The sequence below is a fragment of the Saccostrea echinata genome, unplaced genomic scaffold (assembly GCF_033153115.1).
Source record: "Saccostrea echinata isolate AGI-Se365-2 ecotype Australia unplaced genomic scaffold, CSIRO_AGI_Sech_v1 ptg000034l, whole genome shotgun sequence".
Lineage (NCBI taxonomy): Eukaryota > Metazoa > Mollusca > Bivalvia > Ostreida > Ostreidae > Saccostrea > Saccostrea echinata.
In genome coordinates this window covers 457,697-479,372 of record NW_026889783.1, presented here as the reverse complement: position 1 = coordinate 479,372, position 21,676 = coordinate 457,697, and the positions used below count along the sequence as shown (strand labels likewise).

General features: G+C 37.2%; 1 protein-coding gene across 3 annotated transcripts; it reads left to right on the top strand.

Moving 5' to 3' along the window:
* Positions 1-3,754: 3,754 nt before the first annotated feature.
* Positions 3,755-21,662, top strand: LOC133199470 (ankyrin repeat domain-containing protein 17-like). 3 transcript variants are annotated; one of them, XM_061335277.1, is made up of 35 exons: positions 3,755-4,071; positions 7,875-8,028; positions 8,438-8,594; positions 8,920-9,064; positions 9,228-9,375; positions 9,473-9,706; positions 9,819-9,961; positions 10,063-10,252; positions 10,444-10,635; positions 10,741-10,850; positions 10,929-11,016; positions 11,116-11,243; positions 11,364-11,501; positions 11,632-11,725; positions 11,828-12,775; positions 12,903-13,721; positions 13,851-13,996; positions 14,088-14,230; positions 14,533-14,638; positions 14,725-14,832; positions 14,950-15,125; positions 15,263-15,324; positions 15,438-15,634; positions 15,773-16,005; positions 16,135-16,277; positions 16,525-16,809; positions 16,940-17,039; positions 17,151-17,303; positions 17,387-17,548; positions 17,655-19,039; positions 19,167-19,424; positions 19,636-19,878; positions 20,309-20,463; positions 20,961-21,134; positions 21,353-21,662. In XM_061335277.1, exons 1-35 carry the CDS (start codon positions 3,898-3,900, stop codon positions 21,386-21,388), a joined length of 8,127 nt encoding a protein of 2,708 aa, XP_061191261.1. In that variant the 5' UTR covers positions 3,755-3,897; the 3' UTR covers positions 21,389-21,662. The 3 variants fall into 3 exon arrangements, with proteins under 3 accessions (XP_061191261.1, XP_061191260.1, XP_061191259.1); XM_061335276.1 differs by having other exon boundaries at positions 8,914-9,064; XM_061335275.1 differs by having other exon boundaries at positions 8,426-8,594; positions 8,914-9,064; positions 20,964-21,134.
* Positions 21,663-21,676: the final 14 nt, after the last annotated feature.

The window sequence follows — 21,676 nt, the reverse complement described above, 5'->3', positions numbered from 1 at the left end:
CTTGGAGAAATTAAGCGCGTAGGTGAACGTATTTAAAACCTGCAATACACGTTTGAAATTTGATAGAATATATATAGTAAAAGGAGCACAAACCTCTCAGTGGTGTATCGATAGACATGTTTCCACAAATGCCAGACATTTGATCTCTTGAGATAACATATTGTAATTAAAGAACCTTCAATTGAACACTTGATTAGTCCCGTTTCTGAGGGCATTGTTTCTGTGGCACATGGCTGGACCAGCAATTATTAACTGAGACCTTTTTAACAGAAGATTCAGGTGCATGAGCCTGTCTCTATAAACAAATCTATAACAAGCAATGACCAAACTTTGCATTCCTTCAGAATTACTAGAACGACTGACACTCCATGTTTGAAGCTATTCAGTGCTACAATCATAGATCTGGACAGGCACGTGGTATGGGGGGGGGGGGGAGGGGTCCGAACATAATGATATACTGTTTAATTAGTACGAAAAGTCGTCCCCATTTTTCATTGTACCTGTAGTAATGTTAAAAACTGTATTACAAACATTTTATTCGGAAAAACGTGAGTATTGATGATTGTTTTACTATACAGTTCCAAACTGACAAATTCACCCCACTTAATCTGAGCATCTCAAGATTTTACCTTTTGAATTGGGTCTACCTGGATATGGCGGCTGGCAGATAATTGACGCCACTCCTCAGGAATTTTGTCAATTATCTGGATTTTATACATTGAAAAAAAAAAGCCGTTTTGTGGTCAAGATATTTTATATAAGAGGAAATCTGCACTAATTTTCCACATGCCATTAAAATCAAATGATTGGGGAAAAAAGATTAAAACGATTGAAAGATGCTTTGTAATATATTGTTTTTGTTTGCACAAACAAGATTACTCTTCGAATCTTAGACAACAAGTAAATTAACGCAGATTTTTACTGCAGTTTGTAGTAGTGTATTATGATTTTTTTGTATGTGCAAAACTTTGGACAGGCTGTATTAATTCAAAACTAAAGTGTGTGTGCGTGTGAGGAAGGGGGTGGGGGATCGGGTTTTCGATCCTGTAACTGACTGAAGTTTTGAAGGAACTAGTTAAATCACTGAAATACAAATATATTTTTGTTAAGTTTATTGGATGCTTTGTTTTGTCTTTTGTTGTTGTTTTTGTTTGCTTCTACTTCCCCCCCCCCTTTTTGTCTGTTTGTTTCCCTTTTGGTAATTTCTTTTGTTAGTTTACTGTTTTGTTTATGTTTTTTGTTGATTTTTGTCGTTCGTTTTAGTTTTCTGTTTCACATTTATCAGATAGAAAAACACCCTCAGACGCCTCATATTCACCGAAGAACACCTTGTTCATGCGAATTAATCATGTTACGGGAAAATAACCATGCATTTGGCATTTTTGCTCAGTAAAACGGGACAGAAGACGGAGGTAGAAATGAAAGGACTATGCACGCTAACTTTCGATTCCCGCCTACATTTTAAACCCATTTAATTCAATACTAATGATTTTGGCCGTAAAATCTTTGTTGAATGCAAAGACTAGTTCAATGGTAATTGACTGATAATTTTAATACCAGTGTTAAATAGTTAATTACCCCTAATTCTAGCAATTTAAAAAAGGGGGGTAGACAATATTTTCCATTGAAATCGGGCTTTGAAGCATCATCACATTTTAAAATATTCTTGGATATGAATAAATGTTCCTTAAATCTTTTCTTATGTTTTAAGCATATAAAATTAAGCATATATCATAAATAAAATACAATGTTTTAGTTGTAAACTCATTTGAAATTGGTGAAAAAATAAGAATTTTTGTACTTTTTTGTCTGTAGATATATGTTCCCCCCTGTGAAACACAAAAAGCTTTGGTACGAATTTGTAAATTGACAGTCTATATTACCTGTAAAAAGGAATTTTTGTTTCTCGGGGGGGGGGGGGGGGGAAGATGTTTTAAAAATATTTTCCGTTTTCCGTTGATTTCTATAGTGAAAAACACAAGTTTTACCAAAATTATAGAGTTATCTCTCTTTCTTTTCTTAAAGAACTAGTGTTTTATGAAACTTCATATAAATATCTCTATAATTATGAAAAAATCATTCAAATATGTTAACTTTTGAAAATTGACTTGGAGGTAGGCGCAGTTCTTCAGTAAACTTCACTGAAAATGGAAACAAGTTGTAAGTTGAAGATTTATGAATTAGCGAGTTATCTCTCTTGTGACAAAGGATCTATAACCCCCCCCCCCCCCCCACACACACACACACACAATTGAAGAGGGATATTGAACTGGATATTAGTTATTAGTTCTGTAAGCTAAGTAAAATAAAATAATCATTATCTTTGAAGCATTTCTTTCGTACTTCCCTCCTAAAAAATGGTGGGACAAGGGAATGTCTTAATCGACCGAATCGAATAATCGTAGCTTATAAATATGGGACCAGTTTTTGGTTTAAAAATGTAAGATAGCACCTTGAAAATATCAGACACTTTCTGTCGTTTGAAATACTAATTAGTAATTACTTAACTAAATTGAAGAATGAAGAAATTCTAGTAAATTCAATCACCATCTTCAACTTTGAAGACATATGACCTTAAAATTTTAACTCATGCAGTGATATATATTTAAAATCAAAGTATCTTAATTGGAAATGCAAGTACCTTGATCCGCCCCTCCCCCAATATAATTTTGCCAGTACCAGTGACATAGCTTGAGACTTCCCCCTGAAGGCTGACTCCCTCCTGGAGAACAATAGTGACCCTCCACCCCCCCCCCCCCCCAGTTCTTTTTTTTTTTTTTTTTAGACTTTATTAAGAAAAAAGGTATCATTTTAAAACTAATAGTGGTTGGTCATGTGATCAAATCTCATAAAGAGACATGATCACGTCAACCACGAAAACTGCCTGAGGCCGTTGCGCTAGCCCGACGTCTCGGCCGAAATTTCAAGACACCTCTGCTCAACATATGATTTATTTTTATTATTTGTTTAATTCAAAATTTTACCCAACTTGCACATTGGGTTGAAGTTATCATAGTGATGGACGGCTACTTTCAGGCCCGTAGAATGCCGCGGCTGGGTTATTGGTCCCTCTCCCCACTTTTTTTAAGTTGTAAGGCCAAACACTGGCAAATTCCAGGATTTGGACAGTAAATTAGCTTTTTTTATTGTCAAATAATTTTGGTCAGTTTACGTTTTTTGGGGGTGGGGGTGGGGGTGGGTGGTCCCCTTTTGAAGCTGTTGCTACAGGCCTTTGGCCCGTTTTACAAAAGAACTTACGACTAAGACCAAAAATGGAATTCGGCTTATAACTTCCTTATAACTTTTATTTACATTGAAAATCATTAAATTAATGTTTTGTTTTTTTTAAGAGTAATGTAGAAGGACTATACTTTTACGTTAGCAATTTTACACAGAATGATTGATTTGGCAAAAATTTAAAAACAACTTAAGTTGTTCTTAGCCGCAAGTTCTTTAGTAAAACAGGCCCCTGAGTTTTTAATTTTCGGCCGATTTGTCAATAGCCTTGGGCCCAGCCCTTTCGGTCGAAGTGACGTTGAGCTAAATGTCCGTGGACCAAGGTGTTGTTGGGCCGACGCCACATGTCTGACATTTGTTCGCCTCATCCAAACATTGACGAATATTTATTGAACTATTTGCATTTCAGTGAAATGTGTATTGAAAATTGGTTTTTCGATTTTAAAAAAATGCGCACTTCCCACATCGCACGCATGCTTCCGGAAAATTTATTAGTTGTCTGCTCCTGCGCACATATGTTCATCCGGGACATTGCAATGGAACATTGGTAATGGCGGTCAAGGTGGCAACTTAGCATGAGGAGAATTGCACACCAAGAACAAGTTTGAATCGAACGAAACGTAATAATTTTATGTTTTTGAGATAAGTTTGATCGCAACAATGCAGAATGTTACCTCAGATGAAAATGTATCAACAAATAAAAACATTAGAACTGTCGAAATCGAGCAAGGTAGTCAGACAGTACCGTATCCATCGCTAGAGAAAAACGAAGCCATACAGTCCTCGCAGTCAACATTTGGCCAAGACATAAGTGATGATGACGAGGTTTCTGATGTAAGTCTCGTGTTAATGTCCACGTCTCAATCAATTTGATGTCAGTAATTTGCAGAAAATGTGTAAATACTTATCGTCAGGAACCTGCGTTTCTAATTGGACAAAAGCATGTGACCATTTTTCCACCAAGAAAGTGCACATAATCCTTTGCTACAAATTTTGTCTCTCTGAAATACGTAAAATACGATTAATATCAATGTAGTCTAAGGATTTCAGAAATATAGAATGCACAGATATGGAAGTATGTAGGATAATGTATGCAAATTAATTTGCACATGATATTGATTTCATTTGGGACTTCCATTCCACAACTTTCTTTCACAGTAATATAATTGTCATCACATTTTAGGGAAATGAAAGTTTTCTATAGTTTTGATGATCAGTGTAGGGTAGATTGAATATGAAAAAGAGATAAAAAGAGGTGTTGACTGAAATTTCCTTGATGATTTGTATATTCAGGATGATATGCACAGAAAATGTAAATTCAGATGTAGATTGTGAATTTAGTGAGTAGCAGTTGGAGTGAAGTATATTTTCTTATAATTTTACCCTTGGATTTCTGATGTTTTATCAAACAAGCATGGCAACACCATAATCTCAGATTTTGTGTCATAAAATATGAACTGAAAGTAGGGCAGGTATAAACACAAGATAAGTATATGGCCATAAGTGAGTCATAGTTGCATTTTCACAGTATATTTTATTGAAAAACTTACTTTTATAAAATCTTATTGTGAGGTCAATTTTAGCCCAATTTCCATGATTTTTTCAATGAATCATGCAGAATTGTTCAATTTTCTTGTCCTTAAATACTAAACAAAATGGTGCACTAATCATTGAGAATGATTTATGAAACTGTCGAGACAAAAATTTCTAAACTCAAATTACTATGATTTCTTAATAAATTAGAGTCTTAACTTTTTTATTTTGCATTTAACAGGTGATATCCCCACAATATTCACAGGTAAAATTAGGTTGAAATTATGTGAAGAAACTGCAAAAAAATCTCCTTTTTATGGTGTTTTAGTCGTAAAAAATAAGCAACAGATAACACTGCAATATTTCCCAAAAATATTAGTGGAAAAATAAAAGTTAATTATGACTCGCTTATGGCCAGGTACTGTATATTTAGCATTTTCTTTTCTTTCAATTGGAAATGGTACGATTCATTTGGGAAAAATGGCAATGAAATATAATAAGGAATTTTTTATTGTTTCAACAAATGATATTCATTCTAAAATTAGGTACTATCAATCCATGTTTTAAAGAATGAACAACAAGAATTCATTGTTTTACAAATTCAATATCTCTTGTTGTCATAATCTGAAGATGACAATTATGTCAGACACTTGCAATATTTGTGTTATTGGGCTATCTACAACACGTCTTGCCACATCTTGGGCTACTTTCGATTCACAAATTAGAAGAATCGGAATATGCCACTATAAAAATTAAAGGAGTAAATCAATTCTTCAAAAATAAGTAAAAACAGGGCGCATCAATAACGGATTCATTCAGATGTGCCTACTCTCCTGATTTGAGTATAATTAAATTTTTATGATTTTTGACTTAAATTAGAATTTTAAATTAAATTACAATTAATAGATATCCAAATGGATGCTCTCAAACATCAAGGCAGATTAGATTGAGATGCAAAGTAGTTTTGAAAATATTTTCTGACTCGTTGAGTTTTTGCCCAAAGAGTCATCATGTGTAAATTAGGTACAGTTTCAACTTTCAAGGCATTTTTTCTGTAACAGTAATGAATAATTTTATGAATGTGATCTCAAATTTTCTGTGCATTGAAAGTAAAAAATGCTTCCTGCATAAAGATCAAATTTAGCTGACTGATGACTACTGAAAACATTAGTTATGGGGATGCAGGTCTGTTCATATATAGTATTTTTTGTTTAGGAGATTAAAAAGAATGGGCATAGTACATGTATTTGAAACTAAGGTTGTCTTTTTAATTTTATGTTCACAATAAACTCAAATTAAAAAAAATATTTTTTTTCTATACAACAGACACAATAACATCTAAAAATTAATTAGTCTTGGTGATGTAAATGTTATAACAGAGATTCATGAGCATTAAGAAGATCAAATAGCATTAAATAGATCAGTTGTTACATATTCTGATAAAAAACCAAAGAGCTAATATTAATAGTGAATGCCCATGATCATGCATAAAATTATAAAAATCACAATCTTAATTTCTAGCATATTTATAATGACTGACATCTGAATAGGAAATCAGATGTGGTGTAAAACTCTAAAGTTCATCTCTTAATTATATACTGTATTACTGCACATTTTTATAAAGCAAACCTTCAATATTATAATGTGCATATCATACACATGGAGTAATTGGCAAATGAAAAAAAAAAAGACTATGAATCTTTTATGAATGTTTATACATGTATATCCTTTCCACAGCCTTAGTGTAAAAATGCATAATGGCCAAAAACAAGATTCTGACCCCCCCCACCCTTGCAATTAGCCCCAGGGGAGGATATCGTAACAGATTTAGAATGGATTGTGAAAGGAAGTTGTATTCTATCAGTTCTAAAAAATTCTGTCTATTTTTATAGATCTTCAGATAAGCAAAAGGCACAGGGTTTTTTGTGAAAGCATTTTTCTGGATTTCCATAACCTTCAAACTTTGGCAAGTATAGGTTCCCCTTATTAGGCAGGTACACAGTCTAGGCATCATAACTAAGAAAAAAAACAATAGGGGGTGACAAAGAAAGGAGAGAAAAACTGCACCATAAAAGCAAAAAAAAGTCTTTCATGCATACTTCTATTTTGGGTGACCCCTACACCCTGACCTGTTGACACCATAGGATTGCTCATTGAGAAGCACATTAAACACATGGTTTTTTTTTTTTTTGATGCAGAGTATTTATTGATACAGTGGTTTATTTTTTTTGGGGGGGGGGGGACCCCATTCAAATGGACATTATTTAAATTATTGTTGACTAGAGGTAGCCTCTCTTATCTTCATCCCCCAAAGTTTCATTTTGTTGTAGCACCTAGACATTAGGACTTCTATATCTCAAAAACACAACTTCTGAATTGACATTTTTAACAGAAGTCATTTGATTTTGATGAAGAAAAAGGTAACAATGAAAATGAAGCTGACTTATTGAAACATAATATTTCATTCTGTTATGTTTGGACAGGTTAAAAACAATTTTGTACTTGTAACACTTGGAAACGCTAAAATTGTGTCGCTTTCTGTTCTGATTCTTTACAAAATGGAAATGGATGCCAAATTATTGTATATGACTCTTTTTGATTCTGATCTCAATACAGTTTTGATTTATGTCAGAAATGGAGTATTCATAGGGAAAAGATGTTTAACTCTGTCTTTTCTTGATCAAGATGCATGTAAAGTAAAAGTTAATATATGATCCATAAACAATTTGAAAGACATGAACAATATCAGATGCCTTTTTTTTTTTAATTTCAAAATCATTTTCTTCATCATTAGACTGTGATAACCTTTTATTTGACCAATAAAATAATATAGGAATGGCAGGATGATATTAAAATGAAAAATAATTTATAGTTCCAAAATTAGTTTTCAAGTTACAAATATCTTCACTTTTGAATATCTATTGCACTTTCCCTGGAGACAAATTATGATGTACCAATACCTTGCAGGGAGATAGATCTAATCATTACATTCAGTGGATATAATTTGATATCATTTTCATTTATTCTTCCAGATTCTATAACAAAACATATCTATAGCATGGTTTACTGACAGACTTCATACCTGATTTTTATCTCTCATCTAGGTTGGTTCCTTTATAATGGATCATGACATCGATGAAGAAGACCAGGATATTGAACCAAAATTTCTTTTACCAACAGAAGGAATAGAGGCATCAAACATCCCTTCAATAGACCCTGAAACACACGCCCGACTTGAGGCCTTATTGGAGGCAGCAGGTAATCATTACGATTGATTTGTCAATACTGCTACTTACTGTACTGGATAGGCACCATAGTATGTTCATTGTTATAAAGTAAAGTAATGCAGCAATATGTTATTCAAAGAGATTGAATGAAAGTAAAATAAATTTGTCAAGATTTTTTTTTTTAACCAATTTTGTCTTGTTTTCATCTCGAGACTTGAGGGACTTTAAAATTGAGCTCATTTTACATAAGGCATATAACTCTACAGTAGGAAAACAGTTATGGAATTAAAAAGTGGAGTGAAATAATATTTTACTGTGTGGTCCAAATTTTTAAAAGGTAGATACTTTGTATACAGTGTTCATATAAAAGATGATAAACATACACTTTTCGAAGCTTCTTCTGTTACCTATTAGTATAAAAACCACAGGTTTATCTTCAGGCATAGGAAAGCTATCAACAGCTGATGGAAAAGCTCTGACTGACCCTGAAGTATTAAGGAAACTAACATCCTCGGTCAGTTGTGCGCTAGATGAAGCAGCTCAAGCCCTACACAGAATGAGAGCAGAGCAGCAGGGACAATTAACAGGAGCAGAGGGGTACTTATCTACACTTACAGTCAAAGATTGTCATACTTTAACATAAAAAAAAAAATTTCATATCCATTGGATCAAACATATACAATTCATTTATGAATTGATCGGGAAATGTCCAGAAAAAATCAGATTTTTTCTGGACATTTCCCGATCAATTCATAAATGAATTGTATATGTTTGATCCAATGGATATGAAATTTTTTTTTTCATGTTAAGTCGGAGAAAATATCTTAAATAAAGATATCAAAGCGAATCTGTTTGAAATTTAAATGTAAATCATCATCTATCCCTTGGGTTAAATATTATTGATAATTGTTTAAAGTTCCAGGTCCCTGGCTGAAGCTTGCAGTGATGGGGACGTACCAACAGTCCGTAAACTGTTACACGAGGGAGGAAGTGTTCATGAGACCACTGAAGAAGGAGAAAGCTTACTTTCACTAGCGTGTTCAGCTGGTTATTATGAACTGGCTCAAGTAAGTTTTGAATCTAATGCTGGATGTAATATCTCTGAAAGTTTTAGGAAAAGAACTGTAAACTTTCACATCCAGTTTAATTGTGCAGAAAATAAATGTTTATTTTACAAATTTCCTTTTTAGCTTATTTCACATGTAAGCAATGAAGTGAATTGTTTTACAGGTCTTATTGGCAATGAAGGCTAATGTAGAAGACAGAGGGATCAAGGGAGACTGTACCCCTCTAATGGAAGCTGCCAGTGGGGGATATGTGGACATTGTTAAACTTCTCATCACTCATGATGCAGATGTCAATGCACAGTCCTCTGCAGGTACCGTATTTTGATGCCAAAATCTGGCTTAAATTTAATCATTTCTACATGTATTAATATCTAAATTGATTCCTGTAATCCATATTTACTCGTCTAGGCAACACCCCTCTGCACTATGCAGCATGTGGTGGGTTTGAAGATGTAGTGCAAGAATTGATAGAGGCCGGAGCCAATGTTGAACAGCACAACGAGAATGGACACACCCCATTAATGGAGTCAGCCAGTGCGGGACATGTAGGTGTGGCCAGAATTCTCCTAGCTGCTGGGGCAGGAATCAACACCCACTCTAATGAATTTAAGGAGAGTGCTCTCACCTTAGCTTGTTATAAAGGTAAGTTTGTATAGCTTTTGAATACTGCTTAAACTTATGTTCTGTGAAATGAGTAGTTTTTATCTACATGTATGTTTGGAGAAATTATATAAGATGTAATGCATGTTAACAGGGCATTTAGAAATGGTGAAGTTTTTGCTGGAAGCAGGGGCAGATCAAGAGCACAAGACAGATGAAATGCACACAGCATTAATGGAAGCTTCAATGGATGGACATGTAGAAGTGGCACGGCTTCTGCTGGACAGTGGTGCCCAGGTCAGTGGTGGATCCATATCAATCAATTCCATGCGGTATGAAATATTACTGAAAATAAAGAACTATCATGATGTGATAGAGAATCATGTTTTGTATTGTAGGTCAATATGCCAGCTGACAGCTTTGAGTCTCCCCTCACTCTGGCAGCCTGTGGAGGCCATGTTGATTTGGCAGCCCTGCTGATCGAAAGAGGAGCTAATCTAGAGGAGGTGAATGATGAGGGATACACTCCTCTAATGGAGGCTGCTAGAGAGGGTCATGAGGAAATGGTTGGATTACTTCTGGCAAATGGTGAGTAATGTCTGGCAAATGAGTTCAAGAATACATATTACCAGTCAATTTCCAGCCTCATTAGACAATTAAACCATACCATCTGTTTGATGTATTGATTTCAGATTTCAGATTTAAAGAAGGGAACAAGTGAAAGTTTTTTAGAAGTACATGTACATGTAATTTAAAGGAAATGTTTCCTTCTATTACAGGAGCTTACATTAATGCTCAGACAGAGGAGACCCAGGAAACAGGATTAACCCTGGCTTGCTGTGGGGGATTTCTAGAAGTGGCAGACTTCTTGATTAAAGCAGGGGCAAACATAGAGCTGGGCTGTAGCACTCCATTGATGGAGGCTGCACAAGAAGGACATCTAGATCTTGTGCGGTATCTCTTGAAAGCAGGTTGGTCTTGGCATTTATTTATGATTATCCATCAATTTAAAAAGATGTACAGAGATGAATATATACTTTATTGGAAGAGATTAATGAGAGGATTTATGTCTCTAGGTGCAAACGTCCATGCTACCACTGGGACTGGAGACACAGCTTTGACATATGCTTGTGAAAATGGTCACACCGATGTTGCAGAGGCTCTTCTGGAGCATGGAGCTGAACTGGTATGTAATGATTTTTGCAATATTCAGTCAAATTGCATTGTTTTGATGATCTGATTTATTTATGAATGTTTCACACAGGAACATGAGTCGGAGGGAGGCAGAACACCACTGATGAAAGCTGCAAGGGCTGGCTATCTCTGTACAGTGCAATTTCTCATCAGCAAAGGTAGTGTACACTCTATATGTATTTGTAGAGGGAGCACTTTGATAATTTTTTTTTATTGTTGTGTGATTTAAAAAATACATATTGGCAATCATTTTGTAGGAGCTGATGTGAACCGTGCAACTTCCACCAATGACCACACTGTCCTTTCTCTTGCCTGTGCTGGTGGACATCTGGCTGTTGTTGAACTCCTCCTGGCCCATGGAGCTGACCCAGCCCACAAACTGAAGGCAAGGCATAAGTTCATGTTAGAAATCCCCAAAAAGTATAACATTGAAGTACATTGTATATGCAAGTAATATTCCAGATCTTTGTCACACATATCAATGGACCTTTTTTTCCCTTTTTAGGATGGGTCTACAATGATCATTGAGGCTGCCAAAGGTGGGCATACACAGGTTGTCAAGCTTTTGTTGGAGTATCCAAACAGAGTACTTATGAATTCCCCTGAATCTGCCCTTGTACCATCAGAGAGCAACATTCCTGAGGTATTCCTCTGATTCTAGTCAAAAAATATATAATTGGATTCTTTCTTTTCAAATGTTATATTTTCTTAGTTGCTGAAAGTACACATTTTTGGTGATTAGTATATTTATTGGGTTGTATTATGTGTTGCAGTCACGTGTACCTGTGCAGGGCCTGGGAAACATTGTTCCTCCAAGTGATCCCAATTCTTCGCCTGCTCAGAATAACATTACCTCTCTCCAAACAGGTAGAAACAACTTGCATGAATATCTAAGAATTTTTTGGAGTATAAAAGAAAAATTCCAGGTATCATAAAGATGATGAAATTGTAAATCTTTTTATTTGCTAGCTGCACAAAATGTGATAAAGAAGGCTAGTGAGAAGGATGCTAATCTTCCCCTGAGAAATCCTGACCAGGTGTGGAAAAACATGCAGAAATCTGTAGGGAAAAGAAACCATAACAACAGTGGGGGTGACGGTTCAAGTAAACCCAGCAAAACCACAAATATACCACCACCACCCCCTCCCCCAGCCGTCACCCCTCAGCCTGGGGACAGTACACCAACACCCCCACAGTATGGGGACATGGGGAATCTACCAGATGAATCTCTGGATGTCAAGGCCAGTGAAAGATTAGAGGCAATCATTAATAATGTTATGGCAAAAGAATTAGATAGCACCTCAGCAACGAGAGAGGAACAGATCCTTAGGAAGCAGCAGATTCTTCATGAGCTACAGAAGGTCGAGAAAGAATTGCAGGAGAAGGCACAGGCGCAGTTGTTCTTGAGTGCTCAGCATCAGCTTGAGCAGCAGCAACAACAGCAGCACCTGCAGCATGTCCTGCAACAAGGGGCTAAAGTTCTACAGCGAACTCTGGAAGTACAAGTCAAAATAAAACAGGAAGAGAACAGTGCAGAGGGGTCGTCCTCAGAGGAAAAGGTAGAGGGTGAATCGCCAGCCAGCCCTCAGCCCTCCAATGACCTTGACAAACAAGTTACAAGTCTCTTACCAGCGGATGTTGCAGCTAGCGGCCAGATTGTATTCCCAAACATACCGTATGATTCCAATCTGTTACCAGCATCTTCTAGTCAGCCCATGAGTCTGCCCTCACCAGCTTCATCTGAAGCCAGCACACCAAAGGAGAGTAAAGACTGGCCGCGCAATAACGGAAATACCCCAAAACGTGGAGCCAATGGTAAGGGAGGGAACAGAGTAAAAACTCCTAGTTCCAGTGCTCCTACCACACCAACTGCAACCTCAGCTCCTTCGAACATGCTACCTGGAGATCAGAACAAAGGTCAGTTGTGAAATGCATTATGCTTTTTCTCTGAGTCATTCTCAGGACTCATTATTTTTTTCTTTTAGGGAAAGTGATATTCAGAAGATCAGCTTCAATATACAGTATCTGATATCTCTTATTTCAGGAAACCAGTCCAACCAGCAAGTTGCTCAATCATCAGCTGGTATCCAGTCTCCAGCCAACAACAACTCTGCTGTGGCTCTGGCAACTTACAGACAACAAATCCAGAATATTGTTCTTCGTCATCAACAACAGCAACAGTTGCAACTACAACAGCAACAACAAAATCCCCAGCAACAGCAGAATCAATCCCAACAACAAACCATCCAGTTTCCACAGCTCCCTCAATTACAACTGACTCCAGAGCAACAAGAACACCTACTTACTATGTTGTCTCAACAAACCTTCCAACCCCAGATAACCAATCCTTCTATGTCCTGTCAACAGATACCCCAGCAGATCCCACAACAACAGTTTGCACAGCAACCCATGATCCAGCAACCCCTTCAGCTGATTCAGCCACCACAGCCAATGACTCAGCAGCAACAACAGCAACTTCTGCAGCAGCAGCAACAAGCTCAGATATTGACACAGCAGTTACAACAGCAGATCAAACCTCCACAACCTGCACCGCCTCAAACAGCCCAGGTACAAAAGAATGCTCGCACCAAGCGACATCTGTACACCAATCAACAACAGGCGACAGGCAATGGGAACATGCAGGGTATTGAGACCATAACTCCCCCACCTTCCACACCACTTACCCCCAATCCCTCTCCAGCCTCACCTCAGAGCATCTCCCCACTCTGTACCCCAGATCTAGACTCCCAAACGGAGAGCAATCATGACACAGCATTGACATTAGCCTGTCATGGGGGACACTCGGAGCTTGTCAACCTCCTGTTATCAAAAGGAGCAGACATTGAGCATAGGGACAAAAAAGGTACATGTAATAATGTTTTACATATTCTGCATAAAATATACATCATTTGACATTTGATTTGCTGAAGAACAATTGATGCAGGAGTTGAATAATAACAGCTTCAATTTACACTGAATGATGGAATTTCAGGTTTCACTCCATTGATTCTGGCTGCAACAGCAGGTCATGTTGATGTTGTTGAAATCTTGTTGGAATCAGGAGCAGATATGGAGGCTCAGTCAGAGAGAACAAAAGACACTCCACTCTCTCTGGCTTGCTCTGGTGGTAGATATGAGGTAAGAGAAGAACACTGTATTATGAAATGCTGGTTTGATTTTTGATGGAATTGATTTCCAGGTAATGACAAATTGTGCTATTTTGTAACAGGTGGTTGAGCTGTTGCTTTCGAAGGGTGCCAACAAGGAACACAGGAATGTCTCAGATTATACCCCTCTAAGTCTGGCTGCCTCGGGAGGATATGTAAACATCATCAAACTTCTCCTGTCTCATGGAGCAGAAATCAATTCCAGGTAATATGAGGTCTTGAATTGGGATTTCTTCAAACTTGTAGTTGTTTCTATTATAGTGAATTACTACTAACAGGTTATTTTAGCAATAGACAAAGTTAACAATTTTATCCAAAAGTGGCCAAATATATTAGTGTAGTTAATTTTTAGTGATTTTGGGATAAGTATATTTATTATACTGTATTTGTGCTTGAATTATTAGCAATACTTCATTTCAGCATTGACAAAACCATCACTAATAATGCCAAAATTAGATGATCGCTAAATATTCTTGTTATATGTTATGTGCTTATAATTTTTTCTAGGACTGGAAGTAAACTAGGCATTTCTCCTTTAATGTTGGCGGCAATGAATGGACACACAGCAGCAGTGAAGCTCTTACTGGACATGGGAAGTGACATCAATGCACAGGTAAGCATCATTTTTATATGGACATTAGAATTACACATGTAAATGTGAGGAAAACGTTTGCATTATTATCAACTTACCATCTTCAGATTGAGACAAACAGAAACACAGCTTTGACCTTGGCCTGTTTCCAAGGTAGACATGAAGTAGTGAGTCTACTGGTAGATAGAAAAGCCAATATTGAACACAGGGCTAAGGTTAGTATTGCATGTTTTATGGATTTAAACATTGTCATTGACTAGTGCTATTAAATTTGTTTTTTCTAATTTTTTTTTAAACACTGTAAAAATTTATTGACATTGTTCACACTTCAGACTGGTCTAACCCCACTGATGGAGGCAGCCTCAGGAGGCTATGTGGAAGTTGGTAGAGTGTTGCTGGATAAAGGGGCTGATGTCAACGCCCCTCCTGTTCCTTCCTCAAGGGACACTGCTCTGACTATTGCCGCAGACAAAGGACATTACAGATTTGTAGAACTCCTTTTGTCAAGGTTTGTAAAATTATTTGTACCCATTAAAAACACTGATTGAAAAGAGTTTCAGTGAAAATTATTTGTACCCATTGAAAAACAATGATTGAAATGAAACTTGCATGTACATGTACCTATATATCTGGATTACATTTTAGGAATGCTGCAGTAGATGTGAAGAACAAGAAGGGGAACTCTCCTCTTTGGCTTGCGTGCAATGGTAAGTATAGAAATGTGATGCTATACTATTTAGAATTGATGAATAAATCTATGTGTAGTTTCATTAATGAAGGACTTGATATTCAATATTTACACGTCTGTGTTGTGTTTCAGGAGGTCATTTAGATGTTGTTCAGTTATTGGTATCAGCAGGAGCTGATATTGACAGTCAAGACAATCGTAAGGTCTCCTGCTTAATGTCATCGTTTCGTAAAGGTCATGTGAAGGTTAGCAAGTGGATGGTGAAGCATGTAAACCAATTTCCATCGGATCAAGAGCTGTCCAGATATATTGCTACTGTGTCTGATAAGGTACAACAGATCTATTTATACTAGTGTGAAAATGCATGCAGATAGTTTTCATTTATTTTAGAATAAGTCAAATTGCTAAAGAATTATTAACAGACTCTTTTTTTCCCTGATGATTAATAAAATGACATTTCCTTATAGGAACTACAGAAGAAATGTCAACAGTGCATGGAGATCATTGTAAGTGCTAAAGATCGACAAGCAGCAGAGGCCTTTAAAAATGCCAACATTTTACTGGAGGAGTTGGACAAGGAGAGACAACATGAGGAAAACAAGAAAGCAGCGGCTGCCAAAAAGAGAGAGAGAAAGAAGAAGAAAAAGAAGGAAAAACAACAGGAGAAAGATGTCAAAGATCCAGAGGAGGAAGAAGAGGAGTAAGTATTAAAAGATGATTCATATACACTATAGTAATGATTGCATATGCTCTTAAGTTTCTGATAAAGATTGAGTCTGTAATACATATGTATCAGAGATTCAAACATTTACAATTGTATTTTGTTCAGCACAAACAGCAATAGTAAGAACTCTACACCAGAACCAGAAAATTGTGAGGATGACCATTACCATCCAGAAAAGGAAGAAAAATTAGACCTTGATGAAAGGATCCCAATGACTCCCCCAACTGCCACTGTTGTGTCGACCATGGGTAAATTACATATTAAGGATCTGTTCTTATTAATTTGATGAAAACTTTTCTAGAACTACATGTATATACACTGTATATACATATACATGTACTTGTGTCTTAAATAATAATATTTTGTAAGAACTACATTATATACATGTACATGTATGTTAAATACTAACAAATTTAATAGAACTTCGTCATATACATGTACATGGATCTTAAATGCTAACATTTTGTATTAATCTTAAATAACCTTACTTTTCAGGCACTTTGTTACCAACTGCCAGTGAACCAACTTACAGCAAATCAGGGAGGAACAAGAATAACAATCGCATTGTTGAAACGTCTACCATAAGTTCAACGGAATCTAGAAAGAACAAGAGAAATCGCAAAGAGAAAGAGAGAGTATCAGATGTAGAGAATGTCCCTGTACCAGTCACTACCACCAGGACTCTTAGTACCACTACCACTTCCAACCACTCAACTGGACAGGAGAGTGTGAACAGGAAGAAAAAGGGGGATAACTCAGCTTCATCAGCATTTGGATCTGGTAAGTTGGATTTGCTACTCTGAAACTCTTTTATTATATTAAAATGCTAATTTGCTTTAGAAATATAGAAAAAAAGAATTGATTTACTGAATTACAGGGTTGAAGATTATGATTATGTTTCTTGTTGCAGGTATTGGGGATTTGGATGACTTTGGTACTCTTCCAGCGAGCTTGAAAATCAGTGATAGAGAAGTGGAGAAACTAAGAAAGAATGTGGAGAAAACCAAGCCGTAAGTATACTGTGTTCTAAAAGAAATTCTTATCTAAAGCACTCTGTAAAATGATTCCAGTTCTTTCTTTGCTTTCTTTGTAAAGGCAAGAAAACAATTTCTTATTTACAGTGATAAGTCAGACCATGTGTTGCATGTCAACAAACAGAATGGTGAAAATGTGACACCCTCTGTTCACAGCCTTCATGTGAAGTCAACTCCTGTGATAGCAAGCCCAAAGAAAGGTCAAAAGAAGGAAGAGGGATGGAAAGAGGTCGTCAGAAGGTAACTGCAACCTCTTCAGTGTAAACCAAAACGCATTTATAATTGTGCATTGCAGTAGTTATATTGGAATAACTCTTTTGCAGACCAGTCTCCTGCAAGTCCAAGAAAGTGCAAGTGCCCTCATCTGCCATCAGTCGTGTAATTGGTCGAGGGGGTTGTAATATCAATGCTATAAGAGAGGTTTCAGGGGCACATATTGAAGTAGAGAAACAACGTGGATCTGGAGAGAGGGTCATTACCATCAGGTTAGCTCAACTTTTGAAGAAAAAAGAGCTGTTATGCCGTGAAAACTCGTATTGAGGTGTAATTAAAATTAATCAATTACACACTAATCACTTCCTGTCATTGTAGGGGCACTGTGGAAGGAACCAAGCAGGCTCATACCCTCATCTCTGCTCTGGTAGCAGATCCAGACAAGGATTTGCTGGAACTTCTACCTAAAAATAAGAACAAGACCAGCACTAAAGACCAGTCCATGTTCTTTATTCCCGAGACTGTGTTGCCTCCAGCAACAACACATGGCCAGACATCATCTTCCAGCACAAAGACATCCTCTAACACCAGAAATATGGGTCCTCGTGGTCAAAATCAGTCAAGCAGTGCTCGATCCCAAACAACCGTCAGTAGCTCTGTTCCTAGTTCAATGGTGTGGGGTGGTCCACCAGCACAACCACCTGTTCCATCCCCAAGGAGGAATCAACCAAAACAGACTTCATCAATCCAACTAGTGCAGACCAACCCAGAGAAAAATGTCACTCGCCAACTGTTTCCTAATGAAACAAAGAATAGAGGAGGGTTTGGAGTACCACTCAGTACCTGTAGTAACACATCAGTTTCTTATACTCTGGCTTCTTCTACCTCTAAAGTGACAACCTCAGGTTCCCCTGTTTTTACCATTAAACCTGATATCAGTAAACAGCCATTGCCAAACAAGCCAGTACAGATACGACCACCTGTTCCAGGGAATGTCAAGGTACTTCAGCGACCAGGAAGTCACAAACAGGATCCACAACCATTGCCTATAATAAGTGGACAGCAGAACGGACCTACTGCTCCAACCGTAATAGGGCCAAATGGACAATTTCTGCCACCTAATTCTCATGCTGGATCCTTTTCACCTTTTAATAATTTATTCAGCAATGTTGCTGATCAGCTCTTGAAAAAGGATGATGCCTCTGAGAGGATGAATTTTGCCAGTGTTGCAGCAGCAGGAGTGATTGGCAGTCTCACCACTTCTAGTGCTGCATCAGATTTAGCTCCAACAAAAGTTGATCCTCAACTTCAGGCCAAAGCTCCTGGATTCAGACCTGTCAGAAACCCATCCCCGCAGGAAATGGAAATGAGATTTAAAGGAATGCAAATGCCACCTCAGATGATGAATGAAATCGATAGTAGAATGTTCCGCACTGGTATGCCCAATCAATCCCCATCAATGTCTCCAAGATCTAGTACATCTACACCTAATACTAACATGTCCCCACGAAATCAGACAAATGCTAGTATTGATCCTGGTCACATTTCATCTACAGCTGGTCAGAAAGAGGAATATTCAACACCATCTCAACCTATGACTCTGCCAAAGATTGAGAGTACACTCAATCCAAATGCTCCAGATTTCACTTCACGCCAAGCAGGAGCTCCGCCAAATCACCCAGGAGGAAACATGCCACCTAACAACTTGGCTATGGGATATCTTCTGTACCAACAGGCACTGGCTCAGCAGCTGCAAAATTTGGGTAATTTAATTATTTTTGGCATGTCTCATAAAATCTATATTATTAGGTCTTGTGATATCACTCAAGGTTAAAATTTTCCTAAATTGGAACCTTACAATAACTCCATTTGAAATTTGAATTTGATTAGGTGGCCCAGGACCTAACTTGTTGTCACCAGGGATGATATCACAGCAGGAATTTGCCAACTTGATCCATCAGTTTGTGGCAAGTGGACAGGCTCAGCCTCCTGCAGGATCATCCCCATCAGTGGGGGTCCCAACAAGTGGCAACACTGTCCCCTCAGGCCTGGGTGTACCAGGACAACCTCCTGTTCCACCACGTCCCTTCTCTCCTCTTACACAAGGGCGACCCAGTAGTGCTCCATTAATGGGTGGGATGCCAAGAGGTAAATTTCTCAGTGGCATCATCATTTGCTTGGCATTCCCATTTTCATTTCATTTTGTCCTTGTTTATCATTTATCCCAACCCCTCATGCATTTCACTGCACATTTCATCTGACATTTAACTTATATGAACTATAACCAATGCACATCTGATTATGACTTGTGTGTTGCATATTATTAAAGTAAAACTAAATGAATACAATCTTGTTGCAGATGGGAATTCCCCTGGTCCTATTGGTCCCCCACCTCCTGCTGCATCACCCCTCACTGTGTCCCCCCAATTGTCTGACCAGATCAAGACAGAGGATAGGAGACCTGTAGGACCTATAGGAGGAGAGCGACCAATGGGTCCTATTGGAGGAGAGAGGGCGCAGCGACGTGCCCCTGGCCCCATTCCAGCACCTACCATGTCTACCGCTAATGACTACAGTCCAGCTTTCTGGAACATTGCCAATGGTATGTTTTTGCATTGTTCCAAATTAAGAAATTAAAAGCAATTTTTTCTGTTGGAACATTTTTTATCTTTTATAATACAGTTGAACTTCTGTATCTCCAACACTGATATCTCGAATATCATGGATATGTCAAAGTGATTGAGGTCCCAACCACTTATTCTTTATGTATTTTACCCTTGATATCATATCTCGAATATATGGATATCTCAAATTTTTTTCTTGGTCCCATTGAGTTCGAGATAACAAGGTTTATCTGTATATAAGCAGTTTCCTATATACATATATAGTACAAAAAGATGAAGTGACTCTTTTCTGCTGTCAGAACTTGCAATCATTGAAATGATTTAATCTGAAAAACCATAATTGTTTACTGCATCTATGTAATGAATAATCTGAATCACATTTAAGGTTACTAACCTGTCTGATTTTAGAACTAAGCATGCAATGGGGGCCTGTGAGTACAACTTCCTCTATACATGACAACAGTTCCCCTGCAATCACCTCCAGTGAGGCTTCTCTTAAAAATCATACAGATTTTTTGGAAGGGAGAGACATGTCTGACCAACAAATGGACAAAGTTCTGAATGTAAGCTTTAAGTATATGTACATGGAATACTACAACCATGCTGAAAATTAGGGTATAATGAATAGAATTTGATTATTGGTATTTATTTCCTTTTTAAATTGTATAGCTCACATCAAAGTTAGATAAGCTTTTTGCGAAATCACCCCTCCTCCCACTTTTGCTTCAGTCTTGAAGTTTCAAGTCTGGAGCAGTTTCATTTCTCCAGAAACTATAAGTCACACCTGCAGGGATGTTGCATCTAGAGATACTTACTACTAAAATGCTTCAGATACAGTATCTTCTCATAGATAATATTTGTAAATAATATAAGGATATACTCTACTGTCGTTACCTTCCAATGCTACATTTACTGAATGTTTAACTGAAACACCGCATCAATAGAAATATTTTTTATTCTTATTGTACAATTATTTGATATTTAAACTTAAGTCCTTTACATGCATTACATTTATTGAAGTGAGCTTTGTAATCATTGATTACCTTTATTCTTTCTCCAGCAGAGTAGCTCTATGAGTATGGAGTACTACACTAAGGGTATTGGTCCTGGGGGAGGTCAGTTCTCAATGGCTCAGCAGAGCTTTATTCCTGGTCCAGTGGGGGATGGAATACCAAACAATAACATGTGGAATCCACAGGTGAAGGGGCAGGTGTCTGAAGCTTCCGATAAAGTGGTGAGTGGAAAGTGGTGTTTATAGTTTCTTACTTTATAAATTTTCAGTTAAATTTTGTAAGTGCATGTATTTGTATTCTGGGTTAATACACAGAATTTTGTTTGGTGCCTAAAATCAAAGCAAGATTACATGCATATATGAAACAATTATTTTGGTAATTGATAACAAGATACAGAATGGAATTCACACTTATATACTGTTTTATCTTCACTAAACAGATGTGGAATTCTTGGAGTTCACAGACCAGCATGTAATGGTTGATTTTATCCAAAAAAGGATGTGGCTATTATTCCCAGAGAATTTTTGTTGATTGGTTTGATTTTGACAGTGATGACACATGTAATATGATTATTCTTTATGTAGCATGTGAACATGAAATCTTCTTGTAATGACTGTAGACATGAAAACAGAATGCTTGCATCATTTTCCTTGTTATTTGTCAAAGCTGATAGCAATTCCCATTTGAAGGCAAAAATCTAGTTGTATGTATTCAAGGTGTATAAATAAAAAAGTACCTTGGAATTCAAAGTGTTTGTTAAAGT

Excerpts from the sequence above, each read along its gene's own strand:
- LOC133199470 (XM_061335275.1), top strand. The coding sequence starts at position 3,898 with ATGCAGAATGTTACCTCAGATGAAAATGTATCAACAAATAAAAACATT. Across the intron at positions 14,833-14,949 it reads ATATTGAACACAGGGCTAAG|ACTGGTCTAACCCCACTGAT; the intron begins GTTAGTATTGCA and ends TTCACACTTCAG. Across the intron at positions 21,135-21,352 it reads CTGAAGCTTCCGATAAAGTG|ATGTGGAATTCTTGGAGTTC; the intron begins GTGAGTGGAAAG and ends TTCACTAAACAG.